Raw genomic sequence first — 23,143 nt, 5'->3', positions numbered from 1 at the left:
GGTCCAAGCGTACCTGAGGATTCAGTGGATGTCCCCCAAGAACGGCTGCCGCTCTAAGGCGGTGTAAGCGAGATTCTCCGGAAACCCAGGGAACCTGATGCTTGCACAAGGACCAAAGCCGGAGGCCGCGGGGACCACAGAGGGACGGAGAAGCCGGGACTCCTCACATCCCACATCCAGCAGGGGAAGCCCAGCGAGTGAGCGCGGGTCCCCCGAGTCCCCGAGGGAGTCCGCCCGACGGAAACGCCCCTCGCCCGCGGGCCTCGCTTTCCTCTCCCGCGTTCTTGGGTCACTTCCCGCTGTCTCCAGCCCGAGCCCGTGGCCCCAATCCCTGGTACTTCCCTCCTCTGGTCACCCCTTCCCTGGTGCACCCTCCCCGGCTTTTCTTTGTCCCGTCCCCACCCTTGCCCGGGCCTGCCGGACTCGCCTCTTTGACACCCGGTGCCACCTCCTTGAGCTTTTCTCGTCCCTTCCCCATCGCCGGCTCCCTGGTCCCCTCCCGGAACTTCTCTGGACCTCTCCGCTCCTCCGCTCCGGGCTTTCCCTCCGCACTCTACGGCCCCCTCAGCACCCTTCCTGGAGCTCCTCGGGTCCTGCCCCCTCCCCGCGGTTGCCCGCGCCGCCCCGCCCCCGTTTTTAAACCTGGCGCGCGGGTAGGTGAGCGCACTAGCCCGAGTGGATCTAGGCGCGCGCGGAGTCCGGCGCCGCAGCAGGGGGCGCGGGCTCAGCCGGCACCATGGAGTCTGAAGCGGCGGCCGGAGCCCGGAAGGCGCGGGGGCGCGGCTGTCACTGCCCGGGGGACGCTCCCTGGAGGCCTCCGCCACCGCGCGGGCCGGAGAGGTGAGGGTGGTGCCGCGCCCCAGTAGACGCACGGAGAGGCGCGCGCGGTGGCGGTGCAGGGAGCGCAGCGAGCGGGAGGCTGGGGCGCCGCTGAACCCCTATCCACAGCAGAGCTCCCGAGCTCGACGGCGACGCCAAGCAAGCTCCTGAGCCGGCAGCCGGGTTCCCGGCAGGGGCTCTCAGTTCTCGCGGTCCCAACGCACAGCTCTGAAGTGCGGAGGCCGAGGATGTAGCTGGCCAGGAAAGGGGCCGACGCTTCCGCGTAGAGGAGATCTCAATTCGCCGGCCGGGGACACTGAAGTCTCGGGCTCCTAAGCCAGCCTTGCAAAGGCAGTCTCTCACTCTGCCACTTTCTCGGTAGCCGTTTCTGTTGTCCCTGGGTTGGAGGCTCAGCGTTCGCTGCCCTGGGCACCAGCCCTTTTAAAGACAGCAAGGTTGTAGGAAATCAGATTAGCCAGGGAGGTAGGGAAGGGACCGGGTAGGCCGGGTGGGCCAGGCAGGAGAAAGAGTCCCATTTTTTTTTTTTTTTTTTTGAGACAGGGTCTCACTGTGTCACCGAGGCTGGAGTGCAGTGGCGTGATCTTGCTCACGGGAACCTCCGCCTCCCGGGTTCAAGGGATTCTCCTGCCTCAGCCTCCTGTGTAGCTGGGATTACAGGCGCCCACCACCACGCCCCGCTAATTTTTGTATTTTTAGCAGAGACAGGGTTTCTGCTAAAAACCCGCCATGTTGGCCAAACTCCTGACCTCGAGTGATTCACTAACCTCGGCCTCCCAAAGTGCTGGAATTAGAGGCGTGAGCCACCGCGCCCAGCCCTCTTTTTTTGTTTGTTTTTCATCCTACAACTCTGTAAAATCATCTCTGTAGAATCAAGCTCCTTCAGTGACCAAGGTGGCGTGATTGAAATTAACCGGGGACAAAGTCGCCAGCTATAGTTGGGGAACCCCGAATTGAGTAATTCAGCCAGGATTTGCAGGGAGAGAGATCTCTCAACTAATGGGTTCCCGGATAATTGGGTGAGATTCAGGACTTCCATTCTCAAAGCTTAACTGGAGGCAGAGAACTGGGGACGTAGCAGGAGAGAAAAAAACACAAATGACAGTAATTTATCCACAGCCCTGAGAACTTGAGGGAAAGTTCCTGGGGGGTCTGGTGCCTCTTTTTCAGGCAGGCACTGGAAATAAGATTAACTCTCATGGCATAGTGTGAAGGCAGCAGTGCCCAGGGTTCACTCTCTCCCGGCGCTTGCCGTTCCAGCCCCGCGCCCTGGCGACCTTGGATCCAGACACCTGGAGATGCTGAGCTGACCAGAACGGGAAGGCCGGTAAGGTTCAGTACGGGCGTTGTAGGTAACCCCTCCAGCCAGAAAGTGGCACTATCTTTTAAAATAAAGGGACCGTGTCCCTCCTGCGCAGGGCCCTCCCTTGGCCGTCTAACCCAGGAGCGCCTCGGGGTCTGGGAGTTGGAACCTGAATGTGTAAGGTGTTAATCAGACCTGAGTCGCATTATAGATTGGGCTCCTGGTAGCTTCTCCTTCCTAAAAAAGCAAACCCACTATAAAAGCATAGTCATAGGCGGGGCGCAGTGGCTCGGGCCTGTAATCTCAGCATTTTGGGAGGCCAAGGCGGGTGGATAACCTGAGGTCAGGAGTTCGTGGCGAAACCCTGTCTCTACTAAAAATACAAAAATTAGCCGGGCGTGGTGGTGCACACCTGTAATCCCAGCTACTCTGGAGGCTGAGGCGGGAGAATCGTTAGAATCCGGGAGACGGAGGTTACAGGGAGCCGAGATCGCGCCACTGCACTCCAGTGTGGGCGACAGAGCAAGGCTCATCTCAAAAAAAAAAAAAAACAAAAGCATAGTCGTTTCATGGGAATTATAAGGGATGTCCTCCGTGTTGGGGTTTCTTCTGCAAAGCAACAGGTCGGGAGGGGAGGGGAGAAAGCTGCCACTATCCCTTGCCTTAGAGAAAAGCTGACTGCACCATTAGCGTTGGGCCGGTGCCACAGAGCAAATAGGACTGAGCCCCGTCTGAGGTGCCCAGAGTTGCTGTTAAAAGCCCCCCACCCAGCGTCTGGCCCTTTCTGAAGCACTTTCAGCCCCGTCAAGCACTCCTGGGGTATCTCATGTTGTCTGAGCAAATACACTCAAGCAGAGGGCTTTGTGGGCAAGATTAATTACCTCGACCATTCTTTTGTTACTCTGCATCGGTAACTCAGTTGCTTTATACTTACTGATGCAATGACTTGCTTTCATAGAATTTACCTTTCCTTTGTTATATTTTAAAATATAAATTGATGACTTTTATTTAAATTTTTTTGATGACTCTTGAAACACTGAAGAATTAGGCTGGGGAAGACGATGTATTTAATTTACATAACACGTGTTATGTGGCCTAACGTGCAGTTATTTGTAATGTGGTAAAAAAACTTGAGTGTGGGAAAACAGACCACCGTATTTTGATATTTGCACCACTTTATTAAATTAATCTGAATATTGGGAATTTTAATTTACTTCAAAGAAGGAAGCAGATAAATCAATTAACAAGAGATATGATTTTTAGTCCCCAATTTTTTATACATATAATATCTAAATAACGTAAAATAATTCCTTCTTTTGCATTCAAACTTAGTTCTTAAACATAAAATTTAAAGGTGCTTGTGTGAAAATACAGATGTTTACAATTATCCAGTTTTCTTTTAAATGAAATGGATGTGGAACCTATTAGTTGTTTGCAAGAATAAAAATACGATAGCACGCTTCCTAAGTAAGACGGATGGTTTTGGGTTTTGTTTTCTGTTATGATAAGGACGTCTGTGAGACAAATTTACTTGCAGAGAAATGTTGAACTTTAGTAACTCTTTCACTGATCGGCAGGTAGTCTGTCACGCTGAAGTAGTTCTGTCCACGGATGTGGGGGCTGTAGAGCCCGCCACGCCCCTCTCCCAACCCGGGGTACTCTATTTGCAGGGCCCAGCTGGTTGCTCAGAGCGGCCAGCGCCAGTCTGTGCTCTGGTACTGTGCACCGCGCTGGGTTGCCTGCAGCCCAGCTACTAGAGCTGCCTAGCGCGGGGAAGGAACGCTTCTTGCTCAACAGCGCCCTCGCCCGACAAAGCAGGATAATTCCCCAGCTCCCAAGCCCTCTTCTGTATTTCTCAAAAATGCCATTGGCTGGAGTGGCGGTGAGGAGTGCTAACGCCTGGTGACCTGTACCAGGGCTCCTGGCAAGCAAAGCAAAACTAGAATAAAACCTCAAGTAGGCCAGGCGCGTGGCTCACCCCTGTAATCTCGGCACTTTGGGAGGCCCAGGCGTTCGGATCATCTGAGGTCAGGAGTTTAACCTGACGAACATGGTGAAACCGTGTCTCCACTAAAAATACAAAAGTTAGCCAGGTGGTGGTGGCCTGCGCCTATAATCCCAGCTACTCAGGAGGCTGAGACAGGAGGATCGCTTGAACCTGGGAAGCAGAGGTTGCAGTGAGCTGAAATGGAGACACTGCAGTCCAGTGTGGGCGACAGAATGAGACCCTGTCTCAAAAACAAAAACGACAACAACAAAAAACCCCCAAAAATTCCTCAAGTAGAAGGAAGGCCTCAAGGCCCTGTGCTCTGAGCAGCAGGGTCACCCTCACCCACTTCATGCCCCTGCAACCCCTAGGGCCCTATCTCCCTCCCCTACCTGCACCTTTTTTGATCTCTGTTGCGTTTCCCTCCTGGCCACTTGCGGGCACTGCCAGGGAGGCAGTTTCCTGGAAAACATCAGGGACTGTTTGTTCTCCTGGGCCTGTCCTATCTGCCAGGCTCCCACACCTCAGCCCTAGGCCAGTCAGAGACCCAAACGGGGAGGAAAGGGCTGACCCCACTGAAAGCCTCTCTGCACCTGTCGGTCCTCGGGCTCATAGGAAAACACGGTGGCACATACCCTAAACACAGTGCTTGCCTTGTGCACATTTCTGTTCTCGCGTTTCATTATAAGATGTGAATATTTAGACATTTCCCTCACTGAACAAAGGATCCTTTTGGAAAACAATCAGGATATTTGTGGTACACTTCTTTTTTTTTTTTTTTTTTTTTTTTTTTTTGAGGCAGAGTCTTGCTCTGTCTCCCAGGCTGGAGTGCAGTGGTGCAATCTCAGCTCACTGCAACCTCTGCCTCCGGTTCAAGCGATTCTCCTGCCTCAGCCTCCAAGTAGCTGGGATTACAAGAGTGCGCCACCGTGCCCAGCTAATGTTTGTATTTTTAGTAGGGACGGGGTTTCACTATGTTGGCCAGGCTAGTCTGGAACTCCTGACCTCAGATAGTGATCTGCCCGCCTCCGCCTCCCAAAGTGCTGGTAATTACAGGCATGAGCTGCTGCACCCTGCCTGGCATAAAACTTTTAAAGCTGCATATGTTTGTGGGGTAAAGTTTTTAAAGTGGATAAAGGTGTGCCGAATGTTTTAACAGGGTCCAGTTAGAACTGGACGATTTACAGAAGCTATTCTTTTTCTGACACCTGCACTGCCAAGTTAGGCCCTGTCTGATCGCAGGGCGCCAAATAGCCGTTAGCAGGGCAGGATTGCTCGTGGCCATAAAGTAAGCCTGAGGAATTAGGAGTGTTTTATTATTACGAACAGAGCTTAACAAAGAAGCAGCTTCCTGTATCCCCCAAAGAGTGAACAACTTTATGGAAAAGATTTTGTTCCAAAGAGCCTCATCACTTTCTTAGCTCATCACAGTGAATTATGAAAATATGGCTGGGGCTGGGCGCAGTGGCTCACACCTGTAATCCCAGCAATTTGGGAGGCCGAGGTGGGAGGATCACTGTCAGGAGATCGAAACATGGTGAAACCCCGTCTCTACTAAAAATACAAAAAATTAGCTGGGCATGGTGGCAGGTGCCTGTAGTCCCAGCTATTAGGGAGGCTGAGGCAGGGGAATCGCTTGAATCTGGGAGGTGGCGGTTGCAGTGAGCCAAGATCACGCCACTGCACTCCAGCCTGGGTGAGCAGAGTGAGACTCCATCTCAAAAAAAAAAAAGAAAGAAAATATGGCTGGTAAAATGTAATGTCTGCAGAGGCTCCTTACAGGCTAATTTGCTCATGAATGTCATGTGCACATTGCCCCCGCCCCCCGCCCCAGCGTCCCTGCAGGATGGAATGGCGTGGAGATTCACGGTGTCAAAGTCTTTCCTTGTCAGGCCATAGTAAGTTTTGTCCTGTTCCTCATCTGGTTCCAATTGAACTCTGGAATCTGAAGATTTGGGTTTTCTGATGCACCGCTCCAGGCCATTTCAGCACTTTATAAATTTATTTATTTATTTTTGAAACGGACTCTTGCTCTGTTGCCAGGCTGGAGTGCAGTGGTGTGATCTCAGCTCACTGCAACCTCTGCTTCCCAGGTTCAAGTGATTCTCCTGCCTCAGCCTCCTGAGTAGCTTGGGACTACAGGTACACGCTACCATGCCCAGCTAATTTTTTTGCTATTTTTAGTAGAGATGGGGCTTCACCATGTTGGCCAAGATGGTCTTGATCTCTCTTTTTTTATATTTTTTGAGATGGAGTTTCACTCTTGTTGCCCAGGCTGGAGTGCAATGGCACAATCTTGGCTCACTACAACTTCCGCCTCCTGGGTTCAAGTGATTCTCCTGCCTTAGCCTCCTGAGTAGCTGGGATTACAGTCATGTGCCACCACATCTGGCTAATTTTGTATTTTTTAGTAGAGACGGGGCTTCACCGTGTTGGCCAGGCTAGTCTTGAACTCTTGACCTCAAGTGATCTGCCCACCTGGGCTTCCCAAAGTGCTGCAATTACAGGAGTGAGCCACAGCACCCAGCCTGAGTTCCCATCCTGCCCTCATCCAGAAGCTCTTTACCATCAATTGCCAAGACTGGTTGCTTCAAGCCCTTTCTACATCAGCCTCATCTGTGTATAGCTCCCTGCGACCACTGCTCTCCTTGAAATACGGATCTGATGGTTGGACTCCCTGACTCAAAAATCCACCTCCAGTTCCTGTATCCAGAGTCAAACCTAAACTCAACAATGGGTATTCAAGGCAAATGTCACCGTTTGAGCCCTCTGCCCATCACAGTGTCTCACTTGTACCACGCCAAGCTCCTCACCGCTCCCCACCTGCGCCCTCTGTTTTCCTGCCACTCTGAATTTTTTTTTTTTTGAGACAGAGTCTCGCTCTGTCGTCCAGGCTGGAGTGCAGTGGCAGGATCTTGGTTCACTGTAACCTCCGCCTCCCAGGTTCAAGTGATGCTTGTACCTCAGCCTCCTGAGTAGCTGGGATTACAGGCATGCACCACCATGTCCACGCCCAGCTAAATTTTGTATTTTTAGTAGAGACAGGGTTTCACCATGTTGGTCAGGCTGGTCTTGAACTCCCAACCTCAGGTAATCTACCTGCCTCAGCCTCCCAAAGTGCTGGTATTACAGGCATGAGCTACCGTGCCCAGTACTGCCACTCTGAATTTGATGCTCTCCTCTGCCAAAATAGTCTTAGAATCGCAAACCCACATGCCACAGATGTCTCTGCAAGGCCCTCCATGAGCCCGTTCCTGATCCTCCTTCATGCTTAGAATCATGGGTGTCTCACCATGTGATGCTTTGTAGCATGGTTATTTGCACACATGTGAGTTTCTGTCCATTAGATGGTAAAATGCTAGAACGAGGCACTGTGTCTGACTCCTTTCATCAGAATTCTTCACAGTGCCTGGGACATTTTGGGCCACAATAACAGGAACACAGGCTTTTCAAATGCTGATAAGGTGTCTAAATGCTCTAAAATTGATATTGATATGTACAATTGCAGGCAACTTACGTTCTGTGGTTTAAAACCTCAGGATGTCACCTTCCAATGCTCCTGCACTGTCTCTGTGTTTGTATGTGTCTGTCGTTACAGCTTGAACCTAGGGCTGACCAACACACTTTTGGATCAAAGGGAGCCTTTGGGTTTCAGCATCCTGTAAGGTAATATATGACTTCACAATAAGTAATCTGTAATTTCCTTTTAATATAGGCGTTAATACACTTTAGTGTGTTCAACCACACAGATTTTCAACAAAGTGGAAAATAATTCAATATATTCTTTGGTATTGTTTAGTTTCCTTATACCAAGGATATTTTGTTGGATTTCTGGAATCCATTCATGTATTCATCCATTCAGTGTTTTCTGCAAAGAGCAGTTGGCCTCTCTCTTTTCTCTATACCTTTTATTTCTGCTTCTCATTACATATTATGCCTTGTATTGTATTTATATAATTGCATATGAATTGTATATGCATATATAAAAACTTAGATATTGAGGTATATTTCTATTGTCCGACCAGGATATAAGCTAGTGTACTGTCTAGTGTAAAGTCGACCTTCAAAATCTGTATGTTCAGGGTGGGCATGGTGGCTCATGCCTGTAATCCCAGCACATTGGGAGGCTGAGGTGGGCGGATCACCTGAGGTCAGGAGTTCGAGACCAGACTGACCAACATGGTGAAACCCCATCTCTACTAAAAATACAAAAAAATTAGCTGGGCATGGTGGCGGGTGCCTGTAATCCCAGCTACCTGGGAGGCTGAGGCAGGAGAATCACTTGAACCTGGGAGGTGGAGGTTGCAGTGAGCTGAGATCGCACCATTGTACTCCAGCCTTGGTGACGAGCAAAACTCTGTCTCCAAAAAAAAAAAACAATCTATGTGTTGAGTAAATGGTTGGCTCCGGCACAGGGGGTGCCAAGCACCTCTGAGAGCACCTTTTCCTCCTGCCTCTGAAGTGTGTGTCGTGGTCCTGGTGGTGACCAGAATTCTCACTGCTGTATCCATCTACACTCCGTCCATTTTAGACAAGTGGCTCATGTTTAGGATTTCTGCCTGTCTCTCTGTCTCTGTCTCTCTCTTATTCTCTGCCTGTCTTTCTCGATCTCCTTTACTAAAATTAACCTTGCCTGGGCCGCCTCTACTACTCCAGGTGCCTTTGCCTTGTTACTCTATAAGACTGGAAAGCTGAATATAACCCGAAGACACTCATGTGTAGGCATGAAGCTCAGACCCCTCAGACTGGTTAGAAGGAAGCTTTCCTTGTATGCCTTACACCAATAGTTTTCTTTTCTCTTCTGACATCTCACTCTGTCATGCAGGTTGGAGTGCAGTGGTACAGTCTCAGCTCACTGCAACCCCTGCCTCCTGGGCTTAAACGATCCTCCCACTTCACTCTCCTAAGTGGCTGGGACCACAGGTATGTGCCACCATGCTCTGCTAATTTTGTAATTTTTTGTAGAGACAAGGTCTCACTATATTGCCCAGACTGGTCTTGAACTCCTGGGCTCAAGCTATCCTCTTCCCTAGGCTTCCCAAAGTGTTGGGATTACAAGCATGAGCCACAGATACTGGCCACACCAATGGTTTTCAATCCTCATAGAATTACTAGTGGAGCTTTTAAAAACACAGATGCCTGGGTGGTTCTCCCAGGCGCTTTGATTCACTTGTTCTAGGGAAAGACCCAGGCATCGAGTTTGTTTGTTTGTTTGTTTTGAGATGAAGTCTCACTCTGTTGCTCAGGCTGGAGTGCAGTGGTGCGATCTCGGCTCAACTGCAACTCCACCTCCCAGATTCAAGTGATTCTCCTGCCTCAGCCTCCCAAGTAGCTAGAATTACAGGTGTGTGCCGCCCTGCCTGGCTAATTTTTTTTTTTTGTATATTTAGTAGAGATGGGGTCTCACCATGTTGGCCAGGCTGGTCTCAAACTCCTGACGTCAGGTGATCCGCCCACCTTGGCTTCCTAACGTGCTGAGATTACAGGCGTGAGCCACTGCGCCTGGCTTGTATTTTTACAGACTCCCCAGGGGGGGTCTTAATGTGCAGCCAGGACTGAGAGTCACACCCTGCTTCATGCCCTGCAGGCATCCATTCGCACCACCTACCCACAGCTGGCCTCACAGACACACTGCTGCTCCTGTTTTTGTTTTGTTGTTGTTTTTTGTGTTTGACACAGAGTCTAGCTCTGTCACCCAGGCTGGAGTGTAATGGTACGATCTTGGTCACTGCAACCTCTGTCTTCCAGGTTCAAGTGATTTTTCTGCCTCAGCCTCTGGAGTAGTTGGGACTACTGGTGCTACCATGCCCGACTAATGTATGTATTTTTAATAGAGATTGGGTTTCACCATGTTGGCCAGGCTGGTCTTGAACTCTTGATGTCAGGTAATCCACCCGCCTTCGACTTCCAAAGTGCTGCGATTACAGGCGTGAGCCACTGTGCCCGGCCACCTTGTTTTTGATTGGTTGACAATGCTGTGACTGACAAAGCATGAGCTGCAGCCATGCATTGCACACTGGATATACAATTTCACTTTATATTTTTACTACAGAAAATTTCAGACATACACAAAAGTAGAGCGAATAGTACAGTGAACCCCATGTACCCATCACCGGCCTCAATAATTATCAACGGTCTGAGCTGATCATATTCATCACCCGCAACTATGTTGTTGTTAGCATATTTTATTTTATTTATTTTATTTTGAGATAGGGTCTTGCTCTGTTGCCCAGGCTGGAGTGCAGTGGTGTCATCGCAGCTCACTGCAGCCTCCACCTCCCCAGGCTCCCATCTCAGCCTCTGGAGTGGCTGGGACTACAAGTGCACACCACCACACCCAGTTAATTTTTTTTTTTTTTTTTTGGTATTTTTCGGATACAGGGTTTTGCCATGTTGCCCAGGCTGGTCTCAAACTCCTGGGCTCAACTGATCCTCCTGCTTTGGCCTTCCAAACTGCTGAGATTACAGATATGAGCCAATGAGCCACTGTGTCCCACCCCAGCATATTTCAAAGCAAATCTCAGACATGCTAGGAATTCACCTGTGAATACTTCAGTATAAATACCTAATTGTAAACATGGCTAAAAATGGAACTATGCTCATATTTCTGTCTTAGATGAATATATACATTTTGTCTGCTGCGGAATTTCTCAACCTTAGCACTGTTGGCACTTTGGGCTTGATAATTCTTCATGGTGGGAGCTAGCCTGGGCCTCGTAGGGTGTTTACCAGTCAGTATTCCTGACCTCTACTCACTAAATGTCAGTAGCTTCCCCTCAGTTCTGACAATCAAAAATGTCTCCAGACATTGCCAGATGTCCCCTGGAGGTCGAGAACCACCGGTCTATTGGATATCTTATGAAGTAAAAAACTATCATCCATTATTTACAGAAGGGTGTTTTTTCTCTCCTTTTTCTCTTCTATCTGAAAAAAAAGGATATTGAAATCAGCTTTGCAAATAAGCAGTGATCAGTTGACAAACTTACTTCCTCAGAGGACTACAGAGAAAAATGCAAATAAATTAATGAATGAAAAGCAGGTCAAGGCATGGTGGTTCACACCTGTAATCTCATACTTTGGGAGGCTGAGGCAGGAGGATCACTTGAGCTCAGGAGTGACAGACCAGCCTGGGTAATATGGCTAAACCCTGTCTCTATGAAAAATATAGGCTGGGCGTGGTGGCTCACGCCTGTAATCACAGCACTTTGGGAGGCCGAGACGGGTGGATCACGAGGTCAGGAGATCGAGACCATCCTGGCTAACACGGTGAAACCCCGTCTCTACTAAAAAAATACAAAAATTAGCTGGGCGCGGTGGCGGGCGCCTGTAGTCCCAGCTACTCAGGAGGCTGAGGCAGGAGAATGGTGTGAACCTGGGAGGCGGAGCTTGCAGTGAGTGGAGATCGCGCCACTGCACTCCAGACTGGGCAACAGAGTGAGACTCCGTCTCAAAAAAAGAGAAAAATATAAAGAATCAGCTGGACGTGGTGGTATGCACCAGTAGTCTCAGCTACTAAGGAGGCTCAGGTGGGAGATGCTTGAGCTCAGGAGTTCAAGGCTGCAGTGAGCTATGATTGCTCCCACTGCACTCCAGCCTGGGTGGCAGAATGAGACCCTTTCTCAAAAACAAGAAAGGAAATAAGTAAAGGATAAGAGATTATGGCCGGGAGTGGTGACTCACGCCTGTAATCGCAGCACTTTGGGAGGCCGAGTTGGGCGAATCATTTGAGATCAGGAGTTCGAGACCAGCCTGACCAACATGGTAAAACCCCGTCTCTACTAAATACAAAAACTAGCCAGGCATGGTGGCGGGTGCCTGTAATCTCAGCTACTCAGGAGGCTGAGACAGGAGAATCGCTGAACTCAGGAGGCGGAAGTTGCAGTGAGCCGAGATTGCGCCACTACACTCCAGCCTGGGTGTGAGAGCGAGACTCCCTCTCAAAAAAAAAAAAAAAAAAGATTATGGGGAGGGTATATCTTAATACTTGCCATGTATGAGCAAATCCAAAATTCTATAAAAACATGAAATTTAGGGGTTCCAAATTTTACATACTTAAGCACTTTTGTTTTTTCTTTCTCTTTCTTTTATTTCCTTTTTTCCTCAGCACATCTTTTTTATTCTGGCAGAGCAAGGGACTTGTGCCTCCAATTTCTCTATGGCAACATCTGGAAAACTTAGCTGCTTCTCTAGACCAGGGTTTCAGAGATGTCAGAGTAAATTTCCTCCAGAACCCAAGGGGTTACAGCATTTCCCATGCTGCAGGGGACAGAGGGTGGGGTGGGAGAGTGGGGCTTCACCTAAGTGGGACATCAATTATCCAAGAAGAGTCAAGTCCCCTGTTTGATCAGAGTGAGCCTCCTAATCTTAGAATTCAACGTTTTCAGTTGCCCTTTACCTTCCTTGAAGCACACCCTTTTCCTTGCGACTGTCTAAATTGACTGGCTGGGTCAGATAATAACTCACTTGTGAACTGGGATAGGTGTATCACCAGGTCCCTCCAATAGGTGCCTACAGTTCTCTGTTCTGCTGGCTTAAATTCTGTGTGTTGTGAAGGCAAAGACGAGAGAGGAAGTCTGGGGAGTTCTCTGCTTCTGGGAAAAAGCATCCTCTAGAAGGGGTTGAGGACAAGGTTCAGGTTGATTAATGGTGTATTTGTTTCTTAAATATTAGAGTCTGTTTACCTATGTCAAAGCGTCAAGAATACCTGCAGAGCTCCGGGGAGCAAGTGCTGGCCAGTTTCCCAGTGCAAGCCACGATTGACTTCTACGACGATGAGTCCACTGAGTCTGCTTCGGAAGCTGAAGAGCCAGAGGAAGGACCTCCACCCCAGGAGGCGGGAGGTCTGCAGGAAAAAGGCAGAGACCAGGGCATCAACTGAGGGCAGCGATCCTCAGGAGGGGGTGACCCCTGGGGGGCTCCCTCACGGTGACTCCTCAAGGGGCGGCGAGTGCTCCTCATCCAAATGAGTCTGTCTCTGTCTCCTGGGCCCTGCTCCAGGACCTGCCCCAACATTCTCTTGGGGACACCTGAGCCAGGACACCGCGCATCCCTGCTGAGTGTACAGAGGCTGGAGACTTCTCGGGCAGCCCCTGGCCCGCACACTACTCAGGGCAGAGAGTCAGCTTTTACTTTTCTTTCTCCTGGCAATTCGTTTTTGGTGCACTCATGCATACCTTTGAGAGAGGATTCCAGGACAAAGAGAAGGTCTCTGTCAACAGAGTTGTTATCTAGTAGAGCCCATTTTCACAGCTCCTTCGAGCATTGTCACTCACTCATCAGGTAACGGATTCTTCCTAGTCACCCACTCCACCTCCTACTTAAACTGAGACTCATTACTTAGCTCTTTCTGCTTTTGTAAAAACAATTTAGATATTAAGCCCCATTTTAATCTATCATCCAAGGGCAGATGCAGTTGCTTAGTAGCATTTTGGAAAAAAAAAAAAAAAAAAAGGTTTGGTTTGCTTTGGTTTTGTGACAGAGTTTCGCTCTTGTTGCCCAGGCTGGAGTACTGTGGCACAATCTCGGCTCACTGCAACCTCCACCTCTTGGGTTCAAGAGATTCTCCTGTCTCAGCCTCCCAAGTAGCTGGGATTACAGGTGTGTGCTAATTTTTTGTATTGTTAGTAGCGACTCGGTTTCACCATGTTGGTCAGGCTGGTTTTGAATTCCTGACCTCAGGTGATCCATCTGCCTCAGCCTCCCAAAGTGCTGGGATTACAGGCATGAGCCACTGAGCCTGGCAAAAAAAAAAAAAAAAAAAAAAGTATTTATTAAAAAATATTTTTTTAACCCACCAAATAATTCCCTTAAGAGTAACAGAAAGGACCAGGCATGGTGGCTCACACCTGTAATCCCAGCACTTTGGGAGGCCGAAGCAGGCAGATCACCTGAGGTTGGGAGTTTGAGACCAGCCTGACCAACGTGGAGAAACTCCGTCTCTACTAAAAATACAAAATTAGCTGGGCGTGGTGGCGCATGCCTGTAATCCCAGCTACTTGGGAGGCTGAGGCAGGAGAATGGCTTGAACCCGGGAGGCGGAGGTTGCGGTGAGCTGAGATCGCACCATTGCACTCCAGCCTGGGCAACAAGAATGAAACTCTGTCTCAAAAAAACAAAAAGAATAACAAAAAGATAGGGATTTTTAGGAGACAATTAGATAAAAATGTATGTGATGACTGTATAAGGGCTGTGTGTATGAATTTATAGGGAGTAGAACCTTCACTCTTAGTTGGTGACTGTTTGGGGCTTGTTATTTTAATAGATGAACACTCGTTTTTAAATTTTTTATTTTTTTAACCCTACCCTTAACCCATGAACACTATTTTTAATTAAAGTATCTAATGTAAAATTATTTTGAGTTTTTAATATTTTGATGATAAATGTGTATTCCTGAACATTTTTGACTTACTTATCTTACATGTGGTGTCTCCCTGTATGTAATACATTATATCGATTTCTACTTGAAATAAATATTTTGAAAGAATGTTTGGTAATCACCTTTTTTGCTTAAGACATTTTTGGAATTAAATAGTCCCTGCTTTAAGGTTTTTTGGTTTTGCATGCTTTGTAAAAATAATTCTTTTAAAATTATAAACTATTAATATTTTATTTCAGCATTCTATTTTATTTTTTAAAATTTTAGACACAAGGTCTTGCTCTGTCCCTGGCTGGAGTGCAGTGGCTCAATAATAGCTCACTGCAGCCTTGAACTCCTGGGCTCAAGGAATCCTCCCACCTCAGCTTTCGTGGTAGGTAGGACGACAGGTATGGGCCACCATGCCCAGCAATGTTTTTTTGAGACGGAGTTTCACTCTTATCGCCCAGGCTGGAGTGCAATGGCACAGTCAGCTCACTGCAACCTCTGCCTCGCAGGTTCAATCAATTCTCCTGCTTTTGCCTCCTGAGTAGCTGGGATTACTGGCATGTGCCACCATGCCTGGCTAATTTTGTATTTTTAGTAGAGATGGGGTTTCACCATGTTGGCCAGGCTGGTCTCGAACTCCTGACCTCAGGTGATCCACCCACCTTGACCTCCCAAGGTGCTGGGATTACAGGCATGAACCACTGTGTCCAGCCACCCAGTTAATTAAAAATATGTTTTTTGTAGATACAGGTTCTCAATATGTTGCTAAGGCTGCTCTTGAACTCCTGGCCTCAAGCTGTCCTCTTACCTAGGCCTCCTAAAGCACTGGAACTACAGGAATGAGCCACCATACTAGGCCTAATATATTAAAAAGTAGGAGTAATGAACAGAAATACTTTTAGTGATCCAAGCACTATAGAAAGTACACATTGCAAAGTAAAATCACATTCTGCTGTTCTCCCTTTCCTTTGTCTAAAGGTAACAAACATCAATTGTTTTTTATTGCTTCAGTCTTTTGAAAAATTCCTCTTTTTGTGTTTTTCTTTTCTGGGCCTTTTTTTTTTTTTTTTTTTGCTTTTAAAATGTTTACTTTTTTGGTTTTTGAACAAGTTTGGCTTTTTCTTTTAAAAATTAAAAATTGTATTTTATTTCTTTTATTTGTTTAAAGTACATCTTTTCAGACTTAAAAACAATTAAACCTGTGTGAATTTCAGAAAGGATTTAATATGACCCCTAATTTTGCTGGCTTTTTCACATAAAAATACTGGATCACAGAAAAATACTAGAAGTCTTATCCTTACTCCTTCATGTGATGCTTGAGATAAAAACTAAATAATCACATCTGGCTTTGTTGAGTTTTCTTGGTAAATCAGTTTTATTGACAAATAAAAGCCTGGTCCAATAATGAGTTTATCCTAAATAAACCAAACATAGTCCAAATTCTGATGGCATCAACCTCCAGAGTTTAAAATATGCTGCATGTGCCAGGCAAGGTGGTTCACCCCTGTAATCCCAACACTTTGGGAGGCCAAAGCAGGTGGATCACTTGAGGGGAGGTCAAGACCTGCCTGGACGTGGTGAAACCCCGTCTCTACTAAAAATACAAAATATGCGCTAGGTGTGGTGACACGTGCCTGTAGTCTCAGCCACTTGAGAGGCTGAGGTGGGAGGATCATCTGAGCCAGCGGAAGTTGAGGCTGCAGTGAGCTGAAATCACAGCACTGCACTCCAGCTTGTTAGACAGAAAGAGACCCTGCTCAAAAAAATCAATACATGCTGTATGAAAAAAAGAAAAACATATATATATATATATGCGGTATGATAGTTTCACATTACATTAATTCTAAATTACTTAGAATCTGGCCAGCTTAGTGCAAATACAAAACAAGGCACTTTAGCTGTGGCTAGCAATGGAATCACATATACTGTGGGTCAGACATTTTTGATAGCAAGGATATGGTGAGCTTGGGGCCTCCTTAGCTCTCTGATTTTTGCAGTTACATGAATGAACTAAAAGTCTGAAACCTAAGAGCTCCAGGGTTTTGATCATGTATCCCTCTCAAAAAATGTAGCTGAGCATGGTAGCTCACACCTGTAATCACAGCACTTTGGGAGGCTGAGGCAGGAGGATCACTTGAGCCCAGGAGTTTGAGACCAGCCTGGGCAACAGAGGGAGACCTCCTTCTCAACAAAAAATTTAAAAGCTAGCCAGGTGCAGTGGTGTGTGCCTATAGTCCCAGCAACTCAGGAGCCTTGAGCCTAGGAGTTCAAGGTTGCAGTGAGCTATGATTGTACCACTGCACTCCAGCCTGGGCAACAGAGTAAGACTCTGTCTCAAAAAACTACAAAATTAAAAATATGTGCCCGCCCCCTAACATATATTAACTTATGAATTATATGTTATGTTGGGCCATTTGAAATTGCTGATGTTTTACCATTTTTAACCTACAAAAAAGGCAATTTCATATGGTTCACCCAACATGTACTACTGGGATAATATATTGCACATTACAAAGTATACACAAAACACATATTTTAAAGGATCGTCCAGGTTGGGCATGGTGGCTTACACCTGTAATTCCAGCACTTTTGGGAGGCCGAGGCAGGAGGATCGCTTGTGATCAGCCTGGGCAACATAGCAAGACCACATCTCTACAAAAAAAAAAAAGCAAATAAGCAATTTATTTACTTTTTAAAACTTGTAGCCAGGCGCAGTGGCTCACGCCTATAATTCCAGCACTTTGGGAGGCTAAGGTGGGTGGATCACGAGGTCAGGAGATGGAGACCACAGTGAAACCCCGTCTCTACTGAAAATACAAAAAATTAGCCAGGCGTGGTGGCGGGCACCTGTAGTCCCAGATACTCAGGAGGCTGAGGCAGGAGAATGGTGTGAACCCGGGAGGTGGAGCTTGCAGTGAGCCGAAATAGTGCCACTGCACTCCAGCCTGGGCGACAGAGCGAGACTCTGTCTCAAAAAAAACAAAAGAAAAAAAAAAAAGAAGAAAAAAATTGTATTTAAGTTCAGAGGTACATGTGCAGGTTTGTTACATAGCTACATAGGTAAAGGCATGTCATGGGGTCTTTTTATACAGATTATTTCATCACCCAGGTGTTAAGCCTAGTATCCATTTGTTATTTTTCTCTCCTTCCTCCCACCCACCCATGGGCCCCAGTGTGTGTTGTTCCTCTGTATGTGTCCATGTGTTCTCATCATTTAGATCCCACTTGTAAGTGAGAATATGCAGTATTTGGTTTTCTGTTCCTGCATTAGTTTGCTGAGGATAATAGTCTCCAGCTCCTGAGTAGCCTCCGCCTCCTGAGTAGCTGTGATTACAGATATTCACCACCATGCCCAGCTAATTTTTAAATTTTTGCAGAGATGGGGGTCTCTCTATGCTACCACCAGGCTAGTCTTGAACCCCTGGCATCAAGTGATCCTCCCTCTGTGGCCTCTCAAAGTGTTTTAAAATGAACCCCATTGTATAACCTTCCTGAAGAAGTCAGAAGATTACCACTAGCCTATCATTCTACAGCAAAACACGCATGGGGAGAGAGAGAGAAGACTGTTCTTCGAAAGACCAATTTTGTGTTCCTGTCACATGGGTTTTGAAAATCAGGTGATTTCTCTTTAAAAATCTGGATTTCTGGCAGTGTTTGCCTGTGATCCTGCAAGGAGTCACTCAGCTGGAGCTGAGGAATGGCTGTTGGTGTTGAACAGTCCAGCCTCTCCCGCTCTTCACAGTCTCCATCTTCCTCCATCTCCTTCCATTTCTTTCCTGCAACAGCTTGCCTAATAATGGTGCAGTAAATGGATTTCACATGTGGTGCCATCTCTATACGTTTTCTCTGGAATCATTTTAGCATTCTAATCAAAATGGCCGCTCCAAAAATGGTTATACTTAGCTAGGTTTTCTATAAAATATCCATGTTTTAAAAAGTAATTTATGGTTGAGGCTGACTCCTCTGACACATCTTTCTTTCAGTGGCTCACAAAAAGTAGCTCCTAATGAGTTTCATTATTGAAACAGAATCTTGCAAATACCACAAGCTGGAACATGCTAGAAATGTCTGCACTTTCACCCGACTGTACTCAAACCTCCCATGCTGTGTGATTTGATGTAATAATGGTTTCTTCAAATCTCCAGCTACATTTTCTTTGAGTCTTCCAATAGATTTTCTTACAAAAGAATGCATTTCAATTTCTTGCCATAGTGTTTCCTATTTGCTATTTTAACCAGTTTTGCTGTGGTAGGAAGAAAGTGCTTTCTAATTTTTTTTTAAACTTCTGTATTACACACGGAATTGTGAAACATGCAGTTTAACACGCTGTTAAACATTTGTCATTAAGCTGAGTGAAATTTTGTATGATCTTGTATTGAGGATCACATGATTTTTAAACACTATTGATAGTATCTAAGGAATAATGTATGGTTTGCTTGAGGTCCAACGATAAAAGATGTTAATAATTCAATTATTTTTCTTGATAATGTTAATTATTTTTGCTAATTTTTTGCCAGATCTCTTTTAACTTGTTATGTGGCTGATGATGAGCTTGTAATAAAGACAGAAATGTTAGCCTTGACATTTGTTTGGGGTTTGCTTGAGCTTGCATTATCTATATTATTTTCAATCCAGTTTCTTGGGCAGAATGTTGTTTGTTTTGTTTTAGAGAGACAGGGTCTTAATGTGTTGTCCAGGCTGGAGTCCAGTGGTGTGATCATGGGTCACTGCAGACTTGAACTCCTGGTCTCAAGCAATCCTCCCACCTCAACTTTCTTTTTTTTTTTTTGAGACGGAGTCTTGCTCTGTCGCCCAGGCTGGAGTGCAGTGGCCGGATCTCAGCTCACTGCAAGCTCTGCCTCCTGGATTTACGCCATTCTCCTGCCTCAGCCTCCCGAGTAGCTGGGACTACAGGCGCCGCCACGTCGCCCGGCTAGTTTTTTTGTAGTTTTTAGTAGAGACGGGGTTTCACTGTGTTAGCCAGAATGGTCTCGATCTCCTGACCTCATGATCCGCCCGTCTCGGCCTCCCAAAGTGCTGGGATTACAGGCTTGAGCCACCGCGCCCGGCCCCACCTCAACTTTCTGAGTAGCTGGGACCACAGGTATGTGCCACCATGCCTTCTACGTACGTGTGTGTGTGTGTGTGTGTGTGTGTGTGTGTGTGGAGATGGGGCCTATGTTGTGCAAGCTGGTCTCAAACTCCTGGCCTCAAGTGATCCTCTTGCCCTAGCCTCCCAAAGTGTTGGGATTACAGGCGTGAGCCACCACATTCACCCAGAAAAACATTAAATTTTAAATTGTGATGTAATTTACATACCATAAAAATTCACCTTTTTTTTTTTTTTGAGACGGAGTTTCACTCTTGTTGCCCAGGCTGGAGTGCAATGGCGTGACTTTGGCTCATAGCAACCTCTGCCTCCCAGGTTCAAGAGATTCTCCTGCCTCAGCCTCCCAAGTAGCTGGGATCACAGGCATGCGCCATCATGTCTGGCTAATTTTGTATTTTTAGTAGAGATCGGGTTTCTCCATGTTGGTCAGGCTGGTCTCAAACTCCCCACCTCAGGTGATCCACCCGTCTTGGCCTCCTAAAGTGCTGGGATTACAGGCGTGAGCCACCGCCCCTGGCCAAAATTCACCCCTTTAAAGTGTACAGTTCAGGCTGGGCACAGTGGTTCATGCCTGTACTCCCAGCACTTTGGGAGCCAGAGGTAGGAGGATCTCTTGAAACCTGGAGCTTGAGACCAGCCTGGGTAACATGGTGAAACCCCGTCTCTACAAGAAATACAAAACTTAGCTGGGTGTGGTGGTGCGAGCCTGTAGTCCCTGCTACTCGGGTGGCTGAGATGGAAGGACTGCTTGAGCCTGGGAGGTTGAGGTTGCAGTGAGCTATGATCACACCACTGCACTCCATCCTGGGCGACAGAGTAAGACTGTCTCCAAACAAACAAACAACAACAACAACAAAACCACAAACACCCAAAAACTGTATAGTTCAGCAGCTTTTTGTGTATTCACAGAAGTGTATAAGCATCACCACTAATCTCAGATCATTTTCATCATCCCAGAAAGAAATCTCATATCCATTAGCAGACACTCCCATACCCCCCAGGCCCTGGCAGTCACTCACCTACTTTCTGTCTCTCTGGATCTCCCTCTCCTAGACATTTCATAAAAGTGGAATCATACAATATGTGTGTGTGAGTTTTTTTATTCGGCTTCTAAATTATTTTTTAAAACGTAAAAAAAAATTAGATTAAAAAAAGCCCAGAAGTCTCAATACTGCACCCCTGTCCCCATCAAACCATGGTCCCTTTCCACACTCACCTGGGCTGTGAACAGGCGACTGTGGTTAGAGCACAGCATCGATGCCGTCAGCAACACAGCCTCAATTTCGATACAATCCAATTACCTCGGCTCAGAGAACAATTTGTTCTGAATAAGGAAGTAAGTAAATCCTTGTTTTGCAAATTTCTGCTATTGGTCTAGAGAGTGACAGTGCTCCCAAAGATGGGCCAGCAGGGGCTCATTATGCTCTGCGGGAACGCTCCACTGCATGGGGCACATGCGTTTTCAGTAGTATTGTCTTCATGCAGGGAGAATAGAATATTTGTTATCAAGGAAGGCTGCAAAAAAGTAAAATATGTACCACCAACAAGCCAATACACCCAAGAAATGTTCATTTTAGGACTAAGGAGTAAATTCTGGTGGGCATCACACAAAGGAGTTTTAGACTATTTCAGGTCGATGTTAAAGTAAGGCATACAACTGCTCCCTGAAATTATACATAAGATTATTCTTTCCCTTTCTATTCCAGAGGTCTATTTGAAGAGTATGTTGAAGAGCACATTTTTTAGAGGGAAATTCATAGCAATTTTGTTACAAATATTAACATCAAGGACATAAAACCATCCTTTCTTCAATGTAAACTTTTAATTTTTTTAATACTTTGTATTTATTTTATTTTATTTATTTTTCGAGACAGCATCTCAGCATTAGTCCGTTCTCCTGCTGCTATAAAGACATACCCGAGACTAGGTAATTTGTAAAGGATAGAGGTTTAAGTGACTCACAGTTCAGCATAGCTGGGGACGCCTCAGGAAACGTACAATCATGGTTGAAGGGGAAGCAAACACATCCTTCTTCACGTGGCAGCAGCAAGGAGAATTGCCGAGCAAATGGGGAAAAACCCATTATAAAACCATCAGATGGCCGGGCATGGTGGCTCACACCTGTAATCCCAGCACTTTGGGAGGCTGAGGTGGGCAGATCACCTGAGGTCAGGAGTTCGAGACCAGCCTGACCAACATGGAGAAATCCTGTCTCTACTAAAAATAGAAAATTAGCCGGGCATGGTGGTACATGCCTGTTATCCCAGCTACTCAGGAGGCTGAGACAAGAGAATCGCTTGAACTTGGGAGGCGGAGGTTGTGGTGAGCCAAGATCGTGCCATTGCAGTCCAGCCTGGGCAACAAGAGCAAAACTCTGTCTCAAAACAAAACAAAACAAAAACCATCAGATCTCGTGAGAACTCACTATCATGAGAACAGCATGAGGGTACCCACCCTCATGATTCAATTCCCTCCCACCGGTCCCTCCCATGACATGTGGAGATTATGGGAACTATAATTCAAGATGAGATTTGGGTGGGGACACAGCCAAACCATATCAGACAGGGTCACACTCTGTCACCTCAGCTAGAGTGCAGTGGTGCAATCACAGCTCCCTGTGGCCTTGACCTCCCTGGCTCAAGCTATTATCTTCCTCAGCCTCCCAAAGTGCTGGGATTACAGGCATAAGCCACTGGGACTGGCCCAGTATAAGCTTTCTATTAAAGAAGAATACACCTATAGAAACTACATAAATCATAAACTTAATATAATCTGCAAAGTTAATATGCTCATGTAAGCAGTATCCAGATCAAAAACAGAGCAGAACCTGTCCCCTAGGATAACCCCTGGCACTCTCTTCCAGTCTCCACCCCTCTAAAACCGTAGATACGATTTGTCTAGTTTTGAACTTGATATCAAAGAGACCAAATAGTATGTGCTCTTTTGTGTCTGGCTTCCATCCTTAACATTATGCTTGGGAGAATCAGCCCAACTGTGATGTGAAGCAAGCTGTAGGCAGCTCGTTCTCATTGCGAGGAGAACTCTGTTATGTCAATGTATTCACTGTCCTATTGACAACTGGTTACTTTCCGGTCTGTGTTTATCAGAAATAATACTGCCTTGACCATGCCTGTCGATGGCTATTGGTGGACATATGGACCCATACTGAACGCGTTTCTTCTATTTTCTTTTTTTTTCTGAGACAGGGTCTCACTGTGTCACCTAGGCTGGAGTGCAGCGGTACAATCACAACTCACTGTAGCCTCCACCTCCCAGGCTCAAGTGATCCTCCTGCCTCAGGCTCCCAAGTAGCCGGGACTAAAGTTATATGCCACCATGTCTGGCTAATTTTTGCATTTTTTGTAGAGATGGGTTTTGGCCATGCTGCCCAGGCTGGTCTTGAACTCCTGAGCTCAAGTGATCCACCTGCCTCAGCCTCCCAAAGTGCTGGGATTACAGGCATGAGCCACTGCACCTGGTCATTGGGTATATTTCTAAGAGAAGTAGCAAGAAGATAGTTTTTATGTCTGCCTCTCATGTGTG

General features: G+C 46.8%; 1 protein-coding gene and 1 long non-coding RNA gene across 3 annotated transcripts; one reads left to right on the top strand and one right to left on the bottom strand.

Annotated features, from left to right (window-relative positions):
• Positions 1-601: 601 nt before the first annotated feature.
• Positions 602-13,048, top strand: RIPPLY3 (ripply transcriptional repressor 3). Its single transcript, XM_023191389.3, has 4 exons — positions 602-840; positions 2,098-2,164; positions 7,726-7,793; positions 12,798-13,048. Exons 1-4 carry the CDS (start codon positions 737-739, stop codon positions 13,003-13,005), a joined length of 447 nt encoding a protein of 148 aa, XP_023047157.1. The 5' UTR covers positions 602-736; the 3' UTR covers positions 13,006-13,048.
• On the bottom strand, positions 10,509-21,782 carry LOC116418524. 2 transcript variants are annotated; one of them, XR_004228607.1, is made up of 3 exons: positions 21,563-21,782; positions 12,591-12,969; positions 10,509-11,051 (listed from the first exon to the last, which is right to left on the bottom strand). It is a non-coding gene; the product is annotated as an uncharacterized LOC116418524 (long non-coding RNA). The 2 variants fall into 2 exon arrangements; XR_004228606.1 differs by lacking the exon at positions 21,563-21,782 and having other exon boundaries at positions 12,591-12,735; positions 12,832-13,048.
• Positions 21,783-23,143: the final 1,361 nt, after the last annotated feature.

This window comes from Piliocolobus tephrosceles, chromosome 19 (assembly GCF_002776525.5).
Source record: "Piliocolobus tephrosceles isolate RC106 chromosome 19, ASM277652v3, whole genome shotgun sequence".
NCBI classification, from domain to species: domain Eukaryota; kingdom Metazoa; phylum Chordata; class Mammalia; order Primates; family Cercopithecidae; genus Piliocolobus; species Piliocolobus tephrosceles.
This window is presented reverse-complemented; position numbering and strand designations above follow the sequence as displayed.